This window comes from Canis lupus, chromosome 1 (genome assembly GCF_003254725.2).
Source record: "Canis lupus dingo isolate Sandy chromosome 1, ASM325472v2, whole genome shotgun sequence".
Classification (NCBI taxonomy): domain Eukaryota; kingdom Metazoa; phylum Chordata; class Mammalia; order Carnivora; family Canidae; genus Canis; species Canis lupus.
This window is the reverse complement of record NC_064243.1, coordinates 56,398,967-56,417,258: the sequence shown is the minus strand read 5'-3', so window position 1 is coordinate 56,417,258 and position 18,292 is coordinate 56,398,967. Positions and strand designations below refer to the sequence as shown.

At 55.2% G+C, this 18,292-nt stretch overlaps 1 protein-coding gene across 1 annotated transcript in view; it reads left to right on the top strand.

Moving 5' to 3' along the window:
* Positions 1-15,514, top strand: part of THBS2 (thrombospondin 2) — a 29,158-nt gene extending 13,644 nt beyond the window's left edge. Inside the window, exons 8-22 of the mRNA XM_025422793.3 lie at positions 492-662; positions 1,277-1,453; positions 2,160-2,333; positions 2,876-3,003; positions 3,074-3,226; positions 3,715-3,933; positions 4,764-4,871; positions 5,243-5,402; positions 6,626-6,744; positions 7,253-7,487; positions 8,763-8,990; positions 9,430-9,701; positions 10,269-10,366; positions 11,753-11,892; positions 13,485-15,514. Of these exons, the coding sequence (XP_025278578.1) occupies positions 492-662; positions 1,277-1,453; positions 2,160-2,333; positions 2,876-3,003; positions 3,074-3,226; positions 3,715-3,933; positions 4,764-4,871; positions 5,243-5,402; positions 6,626-6,744; positions 7,253-7,487; positions 8,763-8,990; positions 9,430-9,701; positions 10,269-10,366; positions 11,753-11,892; positions 13,485-13,492 (2,390 nt within the window). The 3' untranslated portion in view covers positions 13,493-15,514. The remainder of the gene's footprint in view (positions 1-491; positions 663-1,276; positions 1,454-2,159; positions 2,334-2,875; positions 3,004-3,073; positions 3,227-3,714; positions 3,934-4,763; positions 4,872-5,242; positions 5,403-6,625; positions 6,745-7,252; positions 7,488-8,762; positions 8,991-9,429; positions 9,702-10,268; positions 10,367-11,752; positions 11,893-13,484) is intronic.
* The last annotated feature ends 2,778 nt before the right edge of the window (positions 15,515-18,292 follow it).

Here is an 18,292-nt window from a genome sequence, read left to right as displayed (position 1 = left end):
TTCCCTGATTTAAATTATTTGGTACCAAATTTGGTGACCTGTAATCTCAACCAAAAGTTGAACAACTTCATTATCGCACGTAACACAGCCGTGGAGGTGAGAAGGGAAGCTATTGAAACCTTGTTAGTCCAGTGAGACCCCGTGTAGACGTGATTCCGGACTCTCTCTCCTGAGCCACCTTAAGGAATCCGTAGGCCCCTTCCCTGACACGGGGGACTAGAGCGGCTCCGTGTGCAGACGGTAGACGCCGTGGCCTCTGCAGCGCTCTGTCCACATCCCCACGTGCCGTCTGTCCTGCCTGGAGAGCAGCCCCTGCTCCCCGACCAGGTGTGGATGTCGGGTGACTCTGGTGGTGGCCCCGCTGGGCAGCGTGCTTGGGGCAGGTGTACACGCACACACCTGCCTCCCGAAGCACATGGGGTCCACCTCGTGGGCCGCCTCATGGGCTGCACCGGGCGGAGGCTTGACGGGCTCCTGTGCTTCCCACCCAGCGCTGGACGGCGAGGAAGGCTGGTCCCCGTGGGCCGAGTGGACCGAGTGCTCCACCACCTGTGGCTCCGGCACTCAGCAGAGAGGGCGGTCCTGTGATGTCACCAGCAACACCTGCTTGGGGCCGTCCATCCAGACGCGGGCCTGCAGCCTGGGCAAGTGCGACAATCGCAGTGAGTGTCGGGGCTGCGCTGTGTCGGGGTCGGGGTTGGTGTTGCCAGCAATGGGGTTCTGGGGCCGGTGGGGGCAGGCTGCTGTCAGGGGACCCGGGACCTTGTCTGGGGGCTGCTGCCAGGGGATGCACTCTCTCCTGCTGTGCATCCTCCTGTCCTTCTCCTGCTCCATGTCCTCCTGTCCTCCTGCTGCGTGTCCTCCTTTCCTCCTGTGGCACATCCTCCTGCCCTTCTCCTGCTGCGCATCCTCATGTTCTCCTGCTGTGCATCCTCCTGTCATCCTGCTGTGGGTCCTCCTGTCCTCCTGCTGCACATCCTCCTGTGCTTCTGCTGTGTGTCCTCCTGTCCTTCTGCTGCACATCCTCCTGTCCTTCTCCTGCTGTGCGTCCTCCTGTCCTTCTCCTGCTGCACGTCCTCCTGTCCTTTTCCTGCTGCACGTCCTCCTGTCCTTCTCCTGCTGCATGTCCTCCTGTCCTCCTGCTGCACATCCTCCTGTCCTTCTGCTGCGTGTCCTCCTGTCCTTCTCCTGCTGCGCGTCTTCCTGTCCACCACTGTGTGTGAGCAGACGCCCAGGCCACAGCCTCCCCTGAGGACCTCCTGCCCCCATGTGCTAGTCCGGCAGGACGGGGGCTGGAGCCACTGGTCGCCATGGTCTTCCTGCTCTGTGACCTGCGGTGTCGGCAACATCACGCGCATCCGGCTCTGCAACTCGCCTGTCCCCCAGATGGGGGGCAAGAATTGCAAAGGGAGCGGCCGTGAGACGAAAGGCTGCCAGGGCGTCCCCTGTCCGAGTGAGTGGGGTGAAGGCCGGGCGGGAGCGGGCACTGCAGACAGCTGGACCGGGGCCCCGGGGCCAGGCCCACTCCTGTCCAGGATGACGCAGAAGGGGCATTGCCGTCCCCCACTGGCACCGTGCTGGAAGGTGGCCTGGGGTGACCTCAGTTACCTGGGAGCTCTGACCTCATCTGGTTAGCTTGGTTAAAGGACAGCCCAGCCACGACTCAGGGGAACACCAGCCAGACCATGGGAACAGTTGCTGTGTGCCCGTTCCTGGGGGACATGTAGATGGCGTGGGATGCTGGGGGGGCGCAGCTTCCCCTGCCGCGGGGGACAAGCCAGACCTGGGACCCAGGGCACTGGGAGAGCTTTCCGATGCCCGATGCCTGCACGCTGGCAGCCAGGGAAAGGAGAGTGCAGGTGCCTTCTCTGGGGTCCCCTAGAATGCACCTGAGCTCCTCCCTGTGCCCGCCGGCCCTGGCTGACCACCCGGTCTCCACGCACCACGCCCGCAGGCCCACCCGTGTGATCTCTCTTCCTGGAGCTGAAAACCAAGCCAAGTGCAATCTGTCATCTACATTACCCCTGAGCTTAGGGCCCCGAAAAGACACCTCCTAATGTTCCCGCCATGGGTAGAGACCCCATTCCAACCTGGCTCTTCCCTTAGGAGCCCCTGGGTGGGTCACCTTCCCCTCGACTGTCTGTGCTCTCTGTCCACAGTCGATGGCCGGTGGAGCCCCTGGTCCCCGTGGTCCGCCTGCACCGTCACCTGTGCCGGGGGGATCCGGGAGCGGACACGCGTCTGCAACAGCCCCGAGCCCCAGCACGGCGGCAAGGACTGCGTGGGCGATGTCAAGGAGCAACAGATGTGTAATAAGAGGAGCTGCCCCATAGGTAGGTGTGCGGGGAGAGGGGCACACCCTGCCCCCGCCACTCGCTCACATCCGTCCCTGTGGTCTGGACCCTGCAGCCAGAGGGCTCTTTGAACAAGCCACCGGGTTTTTATTCTGATTGCAAACAGAAAAATAGAAAATGTAAAATTAAAAGCAGAACAGTAGAAAACAGAAAAGAAAGCGCAGTTCTGCACACGTGATGACGGCTGCTTTCATCAGCCCGCTCCTCAGTGTTTTTTTGTAAAAACAGGAAACGCACGGTGCAGAATGTTTGGTGTGACAACCACTGTCCACGTGCCTGCGTAGCCTTGATATGTTTACCGCCAAGGACCTATTCTGGGAGGTGGTGACTTTGGGGGGCCCGGGATCGCGGTGGCACATCGCCGGCCGCCGGCTCCCTCTGAATAACTCAGTCTCCCTGTGGCTGAGCTGGAGTCCTGGGCAGATGCGGAGCCTCTTGGGGCGCAGGCGGCACTTCTGTCCTTCTGTGAGTTGCTCGGCGGTGCTCGCCCGAGCTCACCTGGCTCCGCGTCCTCCCCGCAGACGGCTGCTTATCCAACCCCTGCTTCCCCGGCGCCCAGTGCAGCAGCTTCCCCGACGGGTCCTGGTCCTGCGGCTCCTGCCCCGTGGGCTTCCTGGGCAACGGCACGCACTGTGAGGACCTGGATGAGGTGGGTGCCCGCCCCGGGGATGGGGCGCCCGCGGACTCAGGGTCGGGGCTCACGCCCGCTTATCCCGCAGTGCGCCGTGGTCACGGACGTCTGCTTCACCACGAGCAAGGCCCACCGCTGCGTCAACACAAATCCAGGCTTCCACTGCCTGCCGTGCCCCCCTCGCTACAAAGGGAGCCAGCCCTTCGGCGTCGGCCTGGAGGCAGCCAGGACCGAGAAGCAGGTGAGCAACCCGGCCTTCTGTGTTCTGGGGAAAGGCTGTAGATCAGTTGGGCAGAACCCAGAGCCCTGGGCGGAGGGGATGTAGAGAAGAACAGGGCGGACTCCCTGGAGGAGGCAGCGGGAGGTGCTGACTGCAACGACGCAGGTGGAGGGCTGTTGGAGCCTGTCCACCAGCCTGACCGGACCACCCTGGTGGGGACAGAGCTGAGCCTGAGAGGAGCCCGAGAGGACGCAGGGGCCACTGCACGCTGCTGACCACACGGTCATCTGTGGGCTCGGACGCCCTGCAGGTGCTGCTCCAGAGCCCCTGGGAATTGCCTCCAGAGGGAGCCCAGCTCCGAGTCCTGGAAGCCTGCCCAGCACCTGCTGTCCCTGCAGCACCCCCGGGCAGCTCTGCATCCCTGCGCCTGTCCCCGAGTGCCTGCCTCCACCCCTGCACCTGAGGACAGGGTCTTGCCGTGTCCTAACCACGCGGCCCTCTCCCCACAGGTGTGTGAGCCTGAGAACCCGTGCAAGGACAAGACTCACGCCTGCCACAGGCATGCGGAGTGCATCTACCTGGGGCATTTCAGCGACCCCATGTACAAGTGTGAGTGCCAGACGGGCTACGCGGGCGACGGGCTCATCTGCGGGGAGGACTCGGACCTGGACGGCTGGCCCAACAAGAACCTGGTCTGCGCCACCAACGCCACCTACCACTGCATCAAGGTGAGGGCCGGGGCGCGGGACCTGCAGGTGCTCCTGTCCACCACCTCCCGCCATCCAGGGATTCCCACATGGGATGGCTGTGGCCATCGGAGATAATTCTAGGGTCTGAACATCTGGGAGCTCTGGGGGGTTCCCTTCACTCCCTGTGGCTTCTTGTCTCCAGGCAGTAACTTGCTGGGCAGGGCTCCCGTTTTGGTACATTTGCGAGTCTGGGGGAGCCTGGGTGTGATGGCAGCGGGCTGTAGACCTGGCCCCGGGTGGGACCTGTGTGGGACCCGGGGTCCCCGCTGCGTATGTGGACTCTGGGATTCTGTGGCAGCTGGAGAACAGAACTGAAATGCGTGCTTCACCAGCCAGTTGGGTTTGAATTATAACATAGTCGGAGTTGGAGTGAAACGAAATGTCCTTCCTAATTACGCCCAGTTACCCACCGTGTGAAGAGCTGGTTGGGGAGATGGTTTGGACTCTACGTCTCAGTTTCCGATCAGATGTCCACACCTGACTCCTGGCGCCGTTGGCCGAGGAGGGCGGAGGGCGCGTGAGCTGGCGCTGTGGGAGGAAGGGGACCCCCAGGCTTTGCCCTCCTCCAGGCTTCCAGAGCAGGGCCCTCGCTCCCACGGCTTCTGCTCTTGTGTGGTGGCGTCACGGGGGTCCTGGGCAAGTGCCACGAGTGACCCTGGTTTGGACCCACGGCAGCGGTACGGCGTCCCCAAGCACGGCCTCGCCTCCCTGAGGACAGCTCCTGACCTTGACACCGCAGTTCTGAGCCCACGGGGTCGCTCCCCTGCCCCCTGCGTGTTGTATAACTCGGGCACGTCCTCTGCTTGCAGGACAACTGCCCCCTGCTGCCTAACTCTGGGCAGGAAGACTTTGACAAGGACGGCACTGGGGACGCCTGTGACGATGATGACGACAACGACGGCGTGGACGATGAGAAGGTGGGCCCAGCGGGACTGCTGTCGGCCTAGGGAGCGGGTGGCCGGGGAGGAGAGCTCCGACTCAGGCCGCCGTACGCGTCTGTGATCTCCCTTCCCGCATCCATCACTCACTTGGCTCACGCCTGTGACGTGGATGTATCTGTTCTCACCATCATGCACGTACCACATCATCTTTGCCATAAGAAAATCTCAACATTTGAGCAGGAGGCATATTTAATGTATAAATAATCACAAAATGGTTAGGTGGCAAGAAAGCGTGGCCGGGGCTGGCTGGCTCTGGGTGCGAGGGTGTCCGCCCTGCATGCGGCCGTGACTTGCAGCCCCGTACAACCCCACGCGGTGTCCTGGCTTCTTCCCTTCCCTTTCTGTAGGACAACTGCCAGCTTCTCTTCAACCCCCGGCAATTTGACTATGACAAGGATGAGGTTGGAGACCGCTGTGACAACTGCCCGTACGTGCACAACCCCGCGCAGATCGACACGGACAACAATGGCGAGGGGGACGCGTGCTCCGTGGACATTGACGGAGACGGTCAGTCCTGCTCTTTGCCCTGGATGCGGGTTTACGGCCTCGCGCGTCGGTGTCCTCCTGTGGGCCTGGTGTAAGCTCGCAGCATCCACGGGCTGGCGCGAGGTTCAACGGCGCCTCCGCTGTACTCGCGGGAGCCCAACCTCACTGGCCCGTCCCTTTCTGAGGCCAGTGGGGGACGTTTCCAGCCTCGGGTCCTCCCTTCCTAAGATGGCAGGTGTGGCATCTTCCTTCCTGTGACCCGAGCCCCTGGTCCTGTTCCCTGTGTCCTTCGTGCTTACCCCCTTCCGAACCCCAGGAGCGCTGTCCTGTGTCCTTGCCACACCGCGCCTCTGAGACGCGTCTGATGGTAGTGGCTGCCTCCCTGTCCTGGGATATTCTCCACCCGCACCCTTGGTTCCAACCATTCACGAGTCAGCCACGGTGAAGCTGCCCTCGGGGGACCCCTGGGTGTCAGGAACGTCCGACAAGTCCAGGTCGTGTTCCGCCGCAGAGGCTGGCGCCCTCCAGAGCAGCCCTTGTCCCTATGGTGGTCTGCCCTGCCTGTGGGCGTCTGTGGGCTGGGCCCAGGGCCAATGGGCACCTCTCTCCCCATGGCAGCTGGTGCACGTGCCAGCCCTCCTGGGGACCCGTCCTCACTGGCCTCCCTGTGCCGTCCCTGGGGTCCCAGTGGGCCGGGCAGGAGGCGCCTCAGCCTGTCCCACGCGCTCCTTCTGACTCGGTGGTTGTGATATTTGGGGTTGCCGGTTGTGCACGGGGTTAAGTCACGTTCCAAGACTCCAACATTGATGGGATTCATCACACCTGGAAGCCCTGTCAGTCTCTGCCGCCATCACTTCCCTCCACATAGCAAACGGGTGACGAGGAGGCAGTCGAACCCCAGGAGCCACTCAGTGTCTGGGGCTCAGGCCATATTTTCAAGGTGATGGGAGGGAAACAGTCCACACGGTGAACTCAGAGCTTGCACCGTGAGAACACAGCTCAGTGTGCAGCGTTTTCCCGAAAGGCTGAGAGCGCCTCTGGTTTAAACTAAGGGGATCTCAACTTTAATGGGAAATCTGACATATGGTCTTCCACAAACCCAATAATATTTACACTTTACCATAATCTTAGATCCTTTTTTATTAAATGAAAGCTTGGCTATAAGTTGCTCTAAATGCAGTAGGAAGGCTCTGGGCTTTTTCTAAACTCAGCCCACTTCCGTGTTTCCTCTTGAAAACCTGCAGATGTGTTCAACGAGAGGGACAACTGTCCGTACGTCTACAACACCGACCAGAGAGACACCGACGGGGACGGTGTGGGTGACCACTGCGACAACTGCCCCCTGGTGCACAACCCCGACCAGGTGATTGATGGCGCGATGGACCGGGTGTGTCCAGGGGCCCGAGGGGCCCAAGGGCCTCGTCAGTAGTCGGTGGACGTGCCTGTGGCTTTCCGTTAGCGCTGCCAACAAGTGACAGCATAGGCTTTTCAATAATTTTAATTGAAAACATTTACTGAACCCGGGGCTCCACTCTCATATCTCGGTGGCCCCGGGCCAAATGCGTGGGTGCCTTCGCCTCCCCTGCTGGAGGGAGCCGTGCCTCCTCCATTTATCTTCCCACTTCCCTGCAGCAAACGTGGGAGCTGCTTCCCTCTTCCAGATTTTGCTCTGGAAGACGCAGCGATCGTAACGTCCTGCTGCCGTGCGTGGGGTGTACGGCTGCAAACGATGTCACAAAGGCGCTTGATTCTGTGGCCTTAATTCTTTCCAGTCCTCTTTCTATGTCACGAGCCCACGGAGAGTGGGCATGGAAGGCAGAGGGCACAGCCCGTCCCCGGGGGCTCACGTGGGTCCCTGTTCTGTCCCCCAGACCGACGTGGATAATGACCTCGTGGGAGACCAGTGTGACAACAATGAGGACATCGACGAGGACGGACACCAGAACAACCAGGACAACTGCCCCTACATCTCCAACGCCAACCAGGCCGACCACGACCACGATGGCCAGGGTGACGCCTGTGACTCGGACGATGACAATGATGGTGTCCCCGATGACAGGGACAACTGCCGGCTTGTGTTCAACCCTGGCCAGGAGGACTCGGATGGTAGGTGTTGAGCCTGGGAGCCCAGGGACCTGTCTGCGGGGGGTGGGGGTGCTGAGCCACGGGGCCAGGGCAAGCTCTTTGCATCTCAGGGCAGCAGCATCTTAGTGTGAAAGCTGTTAGTGGTCTCCGTGGAGAGGTGCCAGTCACACACGAGATGAGGTAGGGACCTGGGGTCATGACAGGGAAGGTTGGGATTTAGTCTTTCAGGAGCAAAGCAAGCAAAACATGCTGGGTGTGAAATATCAAGAAGAGGACTTGGTTTTCCCGCAGCTGAGCCCATGCAGTGTGCGGCAGCTGGGTCTGGCCTCAGGAATTGGGGTTCTCAGGAGGGTCTCCAGTAGACAGTGAGGTGCATGCTGTGCTGGGGGCTCTGGGGGCCCCATGAGAAAGTGGCTTTAGGGCCGCAAGTGCCTGTGGGGCTGGTTGGCCTTCAGCAGTGTAGGCGGGATGTGGACATCTGAGCTGACTTGGCTCATGGGCAAGTGGGGGACTCAGGATCTGAGGGTGGCTCCAGGGGATCCCCGCACCATGCAGATGGTTCCAGCAGGACATAGGGAGCCTGTCTGGACCACAGCACTCCACTCAGGCCATCCTGTGGGAGTCCAGGTACAGGCCAGGATGGGAAGAGGCTGGCTGGCTCGGAGCATTCAGTGCCATCCAGGCTCATGCACAAGGGCGTGCGTGCCTGCATCCCTATCGGTGGGACATGTGCTACTGGGTGGAACCAAGAAGTGGTTTTCAGAATGTGATGGGAAATTAGCTGAACTCAGTACCGTTTTCTCCTTCTGAAGCAGGAGCTAGTTTAGGAAGCTGCCATCGGCCTGGGGATGGTCTCACTCACTGCAGACTGGCAGCTGTGGGGGCCGTGGGTCCCCCCGTGTGCAGCCCGTGGGTCTCCCTCCACCCCTTCCAGCACCTCACTGGACAAGTAGAAAGAAGCTTCTAGGAAAACCAAGGTCATGTCTCACCAAGGAAAGCCATTTGTAGAAAGAGCCCTGCTTTACCATCCAGATAGATTTGGGGCAGGATGATGAAGAAAGGTCGTAACAGAAGTTCTGGAAACAGCTGGCAGTTCAGTTCAGTCTTCCACGTGTCAGCCCCCTGCCCCGCAGCCCAGTGTTGAGGGGGGCCCTTGGGGACTTGCCGGCTGCTGCGGTTACAGCACATGGTTGTGGCTCTTGGGGCATCACATCTACACGTGTGAGGACCCTCCTGAGAGGCAAATGGCAAACCCTCTACTTAGTTTCCTCATTCTCCTCCTTGTCCTGGTGGCAGGTGATGGGCGTGGGGACGCCTGCAAGGACGACTTTGACAATGACAGCATCCCAGACATTGATGATGTGTGTCCCGAAAACAGTGCCATCAGTGAAACCGACTTCAGAAACTTTCAGATGGTCCACTTGGACCCCAAGGGCACCACCCAAATCGACCCCAACTGGGTCATTCGCCATCAAGGCAAGGAGCTGGTGCAGACGGCCAACTCCGACCCCGGCATTGCTGTTGGTGAGCCTCGGACACGTGCCGGGCGTTGTGGGTTCTGGGGGGCAAGGCGCCCATGGGCACGCTGGAGGCTAGTGGGGTGGGAAGATTAGGGAGGTCTCTCGGGAGGCCCTGTGCTTCCAGGTCTGCCTATGTGGTCTCAATGGAAGGACTGGAGCATCACACATTGAGATTCAATAAGCCTTTTTATTTTATGGATTTGGTCTGTGAGATGTTACACGATACAGTAGAGCTCTGCCAAAACGCGGTATGTGGGATCTGAGCGTATGAAACCCCACACGTTTCATTAACGCCAGAGTCACAGAACCCGAGGTGGATGCCAGAGAAGAGCCAAGCCCCACCTCCTAATATCCACGTCCACTGACCCCGGAGCTAATCCAGGCTTTTCCCTCAAAAGCCATTCTGACCAAATCCTATGATGCGTGTTCCCTTTGACATCCAGGGTTTGATGAGTTTGGGTCCGTGGACTTCAGTGGCACGTTTTATGTCAACACCGACCGGGACGATGACTACGCCGGCTTCGTCTTTGGCTACCAGTCCAGTAGCCGCTTCTACGTGGTGATGTGGAAGCAGGTCACGCAGACCTACTGGGAAGACCAGCCCACCCGGGCGTACGGCTACTCCGGCGTGTCCCTCAAGGTGGTGAACTCCACCACGGGGACGGGCGAGCACCTGAGGAATGCTCTGTGGCATACGGGGAACACCGAAGGTCAGGTAGGACGACAGGGCACGCTGAGCCAGTGCCCTTTGACGTGGCCTTGCAGCCACCATGGCTTTTCAAGAGAGCAGCCTTCGTCCAATGCAAAGACGGCTCGCCTCCATGTTGTCATTAATTTTGGCTGAATGTACACTGGTTTTAACACTCTTTTATTGAGTATGAACCTTACTAAAGATGCCATGTCTGGTTCTTTTGTAAACGCCAATGATGATCCTCTTGTAAACTGAACATATTTATACCTTCTTCTAGAGGTAGGGGGAAATGGGTTTTAAAAGTTTAAGTGTTTTACCCAAAGTCCCATGTTGAGGAAGCAGAGGATCCAGAATCTGAATCCACGGCTCCGGCTCAAACACCTCTGCCCTGAGCTCAGGACCACATTGCTCCCTGTCAGTGGGTTTTGATCCACACGAGAGATTCACGCTACGAAATCCAGCCGAGGGTGATGTAGCAGCATGAACCTCAGGCGTGAATGTGCAGAGTAACGTCTTTGCTTCCCATTTGGTAGTGAGACTGTGGTCAAGACTCAGGTGCCAACGGGACTCAGGACAGATGTGTTTTCTCAGGTGCGCACATTGTGGCACGACCCCAAAAATATCGGCTGGAAGGACTACACTGCTTACAGGTGGCACCTGACCCATAGACCGAAGACAGGCTACATAAGGTGAGGGTGGCTTCCCCCAACTGGCTCCCACTGCAAGAGTGTCCTTCTGTCAGATGACGCGTCTGAACAATAACAGACAAATGAGCTGACATGAACGCTCACCTCTTTGCTGTCCTCTTGGCTCTTCCACTTTTGTGCATCTTTTTTCTATCCTGCATCTTCTACTGCACATCACTTATAAAAAAAACCCCAAAAAACAAAACAAAACAAACAAACAAAAAGAACTATGGAAGAGGAGAAAATCCAGCTTGTCTTGTTTTTCTTTTTTTTAAAGATTTTATTTATTCATGAGAGACATGGGGTGGGGGGGCAGAGACACAGGCAGAGGGAGAAGCAGGCTCCATTCAGGGAGCCTGATGTGGGACTCGATCCTGGGACTCCAGGATCACATCCTGGGCCGAAGGCAGGTGCTAAACCTCTGAGCCACCCAGGGATCCCTACCAACTTGTCTTGTTAATGTAACTTGGAGGCTGATGAGCATCTCTCATCCTTGTGAATATCCCAGGCAGGGGGCAGAAAGTGCAAATGAACCGTGTCTTTGCAAAATTAACATGTGATTCCTTCAGAGAAGACATTCATATTTGTTTCTTTTTTTTTTTTCATTTTTTTTTATTGGTGTTCAATTTACTAACATACAGAATAACACCCAGTGCCCGTCACCCATTCACTCCCACCCCCCGCCCTCCTCCCCTTCTACCACCCCTAGTTCGTTTCCCAGAGTTAGCAGTCGTAAAGACTCATATTTGTTTCTGATGTTGTGGATGGCTGAACCTAAAACATTTTCCAATAAAGCTTTCACAAATATCAGACTAACAGTATTTTGCTCTTTTGGCATAGACAGCGTTTCTCATTGATCTTGATTGCAACAAACATGAATTATTTAAACTTGAGTAATAAGGGCAGGGCAGGTGGGATTCTCCACAAAGGCCAGAAGCGTGTGTGTCCCCAGCGTGAATAAGCAGACCAGGGCAAGAGAAGCACGACCTCGCTGTCTGGGCACGATGTTCCCTTGCCCATGAGCTGTGACCTGGTCAGGGAGGCAGTGGTGCATGCAGTCCTGCTCTGGGCATGAGGATAGAGCCCTGTCCTTCTTGGCGTGCAGCTCTGGCCTAGTGGGTGGATGCCAGTGGATGATGCCATGTGAAGGCCATGAGGAGGGTGGCCTCGGTGGTGAGGACCTGATGCCAGGCAGAGAGTCTGGAAATGGTGGCTGTCTGTCTGTCCACCAGGCAGCTGGGGACTGGAGGGCACTCTGTCTGCAGCTGGGGGGCCACTTACAGGTCTGCTGGGTTTTGGAGCGCTGGCCTATTTATTGCTGCCAGCTGTAAGGAGAGAGTTGGCCTCTCATCTCCAGCAGTCACACCTTGTTCTTTCTCCTGTTTTCAGGGTCTTGGTGCACGAAGGAAAACAGGTCATGGCCGACTCGGGACCCATCTATGACCAAACCTATGCTGGTGGTCGACTGGGTCTGTTTGTCTTCTCTCAAGAGATGGTCTATTTCTCGGACCTCAAATATGAATGCAGAGGTGGGTGACATTGTCACTGTGCAGGCGGCTCATGGCACAGAGAACAGGGAAGGGACACACATTTTATAAAAGTGGCACATTAGGGTGGTGAGTGGGAGCCCCATCCAGAGCCACTTCCCAGTTATTCACTGGCTCTGCTTGTCTACACTGTGCTTGGTCCTGGGGCTGTGTACATTTTGTACACGTTCTGGACCTCTGGCAGCATTTTAGATTGCTACCCTTGCTTAGAAAGGGAAGGAGGGAAGGAGGAAGGAAAGAGGGGAGGAAGGAAGGAAGGAAGGAAGGAAGGAAGGAAGGAAGGAAGGAAAGATGGAATGAGGGAGGGAGGGAGGAGGAAAGATGAAAGGAAGGAGGGAGGAAGGAAGGAGGAAAATATGGAAGAGGGAAGGAAGGAGGAAAGGAGGGAAGAAGGGACAAAAGGAAGAAGGAAAGAAGGAGGGAAGGAAGGAAGGAAGGAAGGGAGGAAGAAAGGAAGGAAGAAAGGAAGGAAGAAAAAGATGGAAGGAGGGAGGGAGGAAGGAGGAAAGAGGAAAGGAAGGAGGGAGGAAGGAAGGAGGAAAGGAGGGAAGAAGGGACAAAAGGAGGAAAGAAAGAAGGAGGGAAGGAAGGAATAAAGGAAGGAAGAAAAGATGGAAGGAAGGAGGAAGGAGGAAAGGAAGGAGGGAGGAAGGAAGGAGGAAAATATGGAAGAGAGAGGAAAGGAAGAAGGAAAGCAAGGAGGGAAGAAAAGATGGAAGGAGGAAGGAAAGAAGGAGGGGAGGAAAGAAGGAGAAAAGGAGAGGAGGAAGGGAGGAAGGAAGGAGGAAAGGAAGGAGGGAAGAAGAGAAGGAAGGAAGGAAAGAAGGAAGGAAGGAAAGAAAAAGGAAGGAAGAAGGAGAGTAAAGAGGAAAGGAAGGAAGAAGGAAAGGAAGGAGGAAAAGAAGGAAAGAAGGAGGGAAGAAGAGAAGGAAGAAGAGAAGGAAGGAAGGAGGGAAGGAAGAAAGGAGCAAAGAAGGGAGGGAGGGAAGGAAGGAAAAAAGGAAAGAAAGAAGGAGGGAAGGAAGGGAGGGAGGGAAGGAAGGAAAAAAGGAAGGAAAGAAGGAGGGAGGGAGGGAGGGAGGGAAGGAAGGAAGGAAGGAAGGAAGGAAGGAAGGAAGGAAGGAAGGAGGGAAGGAAGGAGGGAAGGAAGGAAGAGGGTTCTCTGCCATTCTCTCTCTGGAGCATACTTGGATCACCGTATTGCAGACCCAGAAGCGAGCCTGCCCCATCTAATGTGACCCCACAGCTTCGTGGGGACGTGAACATATTCCCTCCCACTGGCAGGGTCGGTGAGGCCCAGAGGTACTTCTCAACAACCACATGTTGAAAATTACACATAAAGAGAGAACGAGGACACAAGAACGTTGTTTCTTTGTCCCTCTGTTGGGTTGATGTGTTCCTCCCCCCACACACACCCCTTCCACACACAAGTCCAACCATTCACACATCCATCCAAAGTGTGGAGGTTTTAAAAATTAAGATGATATTTTAGGTTACGGGTAGAAGAAAATAAAACCAAACCAAACCTGTGGTCCACCCATGCTAATTCTGTTTATTGTATTTTTATTTTGCAGATGTCTAAGCAAGACTTGCCGCATCTCCGGAAATGTACTGTAGACGCTGTTACCTAGGCCCCAGTCTCTGCTGGTGCTTCCAGCTTCTCTCTCTTTAGCAGCAGCTCCTGTCCTTGACCTTGACTTTGAGGGTCGCTCACCGTCGCCGACCCCAAGCCCACATGCCTCCAGAGGGTGCGTGTTCGTGGAACCCGACGGGAAACATCCCGCCCGCCGCCGGAAGACAGCCTGATGATGCACCAGACTCTACGTGCAGTGAAAATTGAACATGGCATTACATCGTTTTCTCTTGTTTGTTTAAAAAGAACGACGTTTACATATAAAATGTAATTACTTATTGTATTTATGTGTATATGGAGTTGAAGGGAATATTGTGTGCAAGCCTTTGTCATAAATTAAGCAGGAAAATATTGCTACACGACTTTCAGTGCTTAGAGCCATTTCCATTCCTGGGTTAGAGCTGTTCCACAGCCGCAGGCAGGTGGCCACGGGGACGGGTCCACTGGAGTATGAAGTGGTACCGTGTAGCCGAGAGGTCAGGGACGTCACACCTCGGGGGGCCAGCCCCATAGTGGGAACACGCACGGGAATTACGAGAACCCCGCTCCCCTGCCCACTGCCCGAGTCCGCGGCCTCGACAGGGCAGGGGCGCAGCTTCATCTGAGAAGGGACACCCTGCAAGGCGGTGCCCACATGGGTCCAGGCAGGGCTCCTCAGAGCCCCCGTTAGAGAAGTTAGCAGAGCCGAGCAGGCCGCTCCTGCCCTGCAGCCTTGAGGGAGCTCCTGGCCTGTTGTCCCTTGATTTTCTGATTGCCAGAGTTTCTGCTTGAGCTTCTTTCTCAGTCTCTGCTGCTGGAGATCAGACAAGCGGGCAAACACACCAGCAAATGCACTTTAGCGTCTAACTCCTATTCTAGGCTTCGACACTATGCAAGAGCTGCTTACCTAATCTGGCCAAACTTTCCCCCAAGGTTCCACTTATAAACGTTTTGTTAATATTTATTAAATGACTACAGAATGCAGCTCCATTCACTAATAACTTATTTTAAACATGTCAAGTAACACATGTAGTGTGATTCCTAGGGATGAAAACATACCACACGCATGATAATACAAAGATGAAGTTACAACAAAATACCTTCCTGTCAAGACCCAAGCTCTGCAATATTATGTTGTCACGATAAAGCATGCTTAAAACGGAGGAGGATCAATAAATGATTGTGAAGAGTTTATAATGGAACCTTTATCTATACTGTCGCCAGCGACTGTCCTTCGGTCTGTTACTGTTGCCGACCTGCTGTACATAGGATTTGAGACTTTAATGCTGATGAAGAGTCAGCATCCAGCCTGCTGGGCACACCCGATAACCAGTCATACCATAATATACACACGTTTTTGTTTCTTTTTTTTTTTTTTTTGCCTTAAATTGCATGATCTTTCTACAGGAAATATTAATCTCACTCCACAGAAGGGGTTTAATGAGAGGAATTGGTTTTGTCTAATGCAGGCGAATCTTTCTCCCCTTTCTGTCAACAGCAATCTTGTTTCTATGCAAAATAGAGAGGATTCACGACTTTTGTCTCAACTTCCACATTTCATTCGATAAAGTTACGTTTGTTGCTTCCTTCGAGGTTGATTTTTTGTTTTGCTGCACTTTTGACCTTGTTCTGCAGAGCCGTGTCCCCAGAACAGCGGGGTTTGGGGACTGGACTAAATGTAACGGTCGTGGAGGCCGTGCAGGTTTCTCTGTTGGTGTCCCTTGGCCGAACAACACAGTGCTGTGGGATGATGATGTGAATATTTAGAATGTACCATAGTTTTTTTGGTAAATTATTTATGTTTTTTTTTTGAACAAACTTCTCTTCCAGATTGATGAAACTTCATTTGTTTTGCCAAAGACTGTAAATATTTATTTATTTGTTCACATGGTCAAAATTTCACCACTGAAACCCTGCATTTAGCTAGAGCCTCAATTTTTATACTTTAAAGATTAATAACAGGAAATAAATTGTAAAAAGGTTTTCTATAAATGAATCTCTCTCCCTTTTTTAAAAAGAATTAGCAGGGTTTCTATTGGGGGGAAGGGAGACCAACCCCAGCTGGGGAGAGCTGACGTCTTGCTTCCCTCTGCGTGAGCACGTCTGGTCACAGGGCTCCCCTCTGCCTTCCTGAGGTTCAGGTGTAGATTTGGGGTCCACTCAGGACAGGCCTCAGGTTCTGTCAGCTATCAGCGCTGCACCCGACGGTCACTAGGTGCCCCTTCCCGCTGGCTGCTCTTCCTCCTGACGCGAGAGCAGAGCCAGGTGGTGACTTTCAGCAGGTGTCCCTGAACACAGCGCCCCTCCCAGATGCACCTGTTCTTGTTCCAAACCAGAGATGGATCCTGTGGCAGTAACACAAACAAGCCTGCCCTCTGTAGGAGCTGTGGGGTGTCTCTGGTTCCCAGCTGCTTTGTGGGGTTTCTGAGAGTTATGGTGCAGTCAGATGTGGAGGAAGATGGGGAAATAAGTGCGATTGGCAGTAAATCCAGAGGGAGTCAAGCGCTGGAGCCACAAGATGCAGGACAGACCGCCTGGGGTGACAGGATGAGTCAAGGCCCTGCTTTGATCTGGGAGGTGAAATGGTGGATGTCGTGACATAAATGCCAAGGAGAGACCAGCTCTATGTACATGGAACAGGAAGCCTCTGAGGAATATAAAAAGAAATCAATGAGGAGAGTGATCTTTGCGGCCTGGAGGTGACTGTAGAGGGAATCTAATGAAACAAAACACACTACGTTTCTTTCCACTGCTCAGGAGGCAGGCAGGAGGGTGAGACACATTTCTCCACACTCTCATTGTCTAGTGACTTAGAGCACAAGTCTGTGAGGGCTGCTCCAAATGCAGTCCAGGGCCCTCGGGACCGTCCCCTCCGGGGATGGTGTCTGTGCCCCGACAGGAACGAGCATCCCTGGAAGGAGACCCAGGACTTGGAGACACTGCTCTGCAGGCCTCTCTCTTCCTTCTGGGCAAGGTTCCAACACAACGTCATCCGGACGCCTCCAATGGGATGTTTGGTTCAGGAGAAGCTGCAGTTGCTCAGTGCACACCATGTGCATCCTCCCCTGCTGCACAACAGCTGGTTCATGGGGCAGTGTGGAGCATCCTGATTCACAGGGATCCAGAATGGGGCTGTAACCACTGGAGGGGAGGTGGTTCCAGGACACTGGCAGCCAGCAGCTTCCACTATAGGTTAACAGGGGTCCCTCCCAGGGTTTCTGTGGGTTTCGACATCTCAGGTTTTGCTCAATTAGTCTGAGTTTCACAAAGTGATGCAGCCATGGCTGCAGAGTGGGACATGGCTTGCAGAGCAGCCCAGACACTGCCACCCAACACCCCCAAGGCCCTGGTCCAGCAGCCCACGGTGAGGTAGAAACCCAGCACTTGCCATGTTCTGTGAAGGACAGAAAGACCCTCAAATAGATCTGATCGGCCACAGGCTGGAATCCCCGTGGGGGAGGGAACAACCCAGGACTTCTGGGGATGAGCCTACCCTGGCCAAGCCGCTGCTCCCAGGGGAGTGACTTGGCGGGGGACCTGAGGTCCAGGGACGAGAGGAGCCACTGCCAGCACCGCCAGGGGCCCTCAGCTTTGGGGAAGCCGGTGGGCACTCCTGCCAAGAAGTCTGGGCCCCGAGCCGCCAAGTATTGGCCCACGGCTGTCCTTGTGGAGTGTGGGCGGCCCGGCCCCTTGGCGGAGCCGGGGCTATAGCTGCAGGCTGGCCTTGCAGACCGGCTTCCAGCTCACGGTCCTGGAGCATCAGCGCCTGAAAACGCCCAGCACTGTCCGGACACTGCATTCTCCTTAGAGTGGCTGTTTCAGCCCAAACACATCAAATGCATTATGAGAGGTGGTATTTTGACATCACAGCGTCCAGCAGATTCCCTTGGCACACAACCCGGACACCCCGGCTCTGGTCAGGACATCACCCGGAGCAGAGTTAGGTCGAGTGCCCGTGTGGGTGGACGCGGGTGCACACGGGATGGCCAGTGTTGGGACCAGCTGCCCAGGAGGCGGGAGGAACAGGTTCCCACAGCCACCAGCCGGGCCCACCCCCCTGATCCCCACGGGCCCAGGAAACACGGGGACTCAGCCTCGCTCTGCCCCAGGGAGTTTGCTCTTGGCTATAACTTCATGTTAAAAGGATAGTCTGACTGCAAATTAACTGTGAGCATCCAAAGGGCTTTGGGGGGAAAAATGGAATAGAAAGAAGAAAAAGTGTTAGTATACTTGGTGACACTTTATTTTATATGATATTTATTTACTTTCAAATTATTGTTTATTATTTATATAAATTTAGTTTGTTGTTCCACAGATTTATTTTGCTATTTGTGAAATTTGTTTAGTTATTCTGGATTGGGACAGAATGTGTGTAATATTCCCCACTCTACAATGGAATTATTTTTCTTTTTAATACGGTTGCTGGAACAAATTCCATTGTTGAACAAGACACATGTATAAGGGGCACCTGGGTGGCTCAGCAGTTGAGCACCTGCCATCAACTCAGGGCTTGGTCCCGGAGTCTTGGGATCAAGTCCCACATTGGGCTCCCTGCATGGAGCCCGCTTCTCCCTCTGCCTCTGTCTCTCCCTTTCTCTTTCTGTGTCTCTCATGAATAAATAAATAAAATATTTAAAAAAAAGACATATATATTAAATATGTTGCTGTATGTTAACATGGAATATTTAATATTATTCACACACCTTGTATGCATCTCACGAAGACACAGCCTCTTGGAAACTTCTGCCTGCCTGAGGCTCTTCCTGTGTA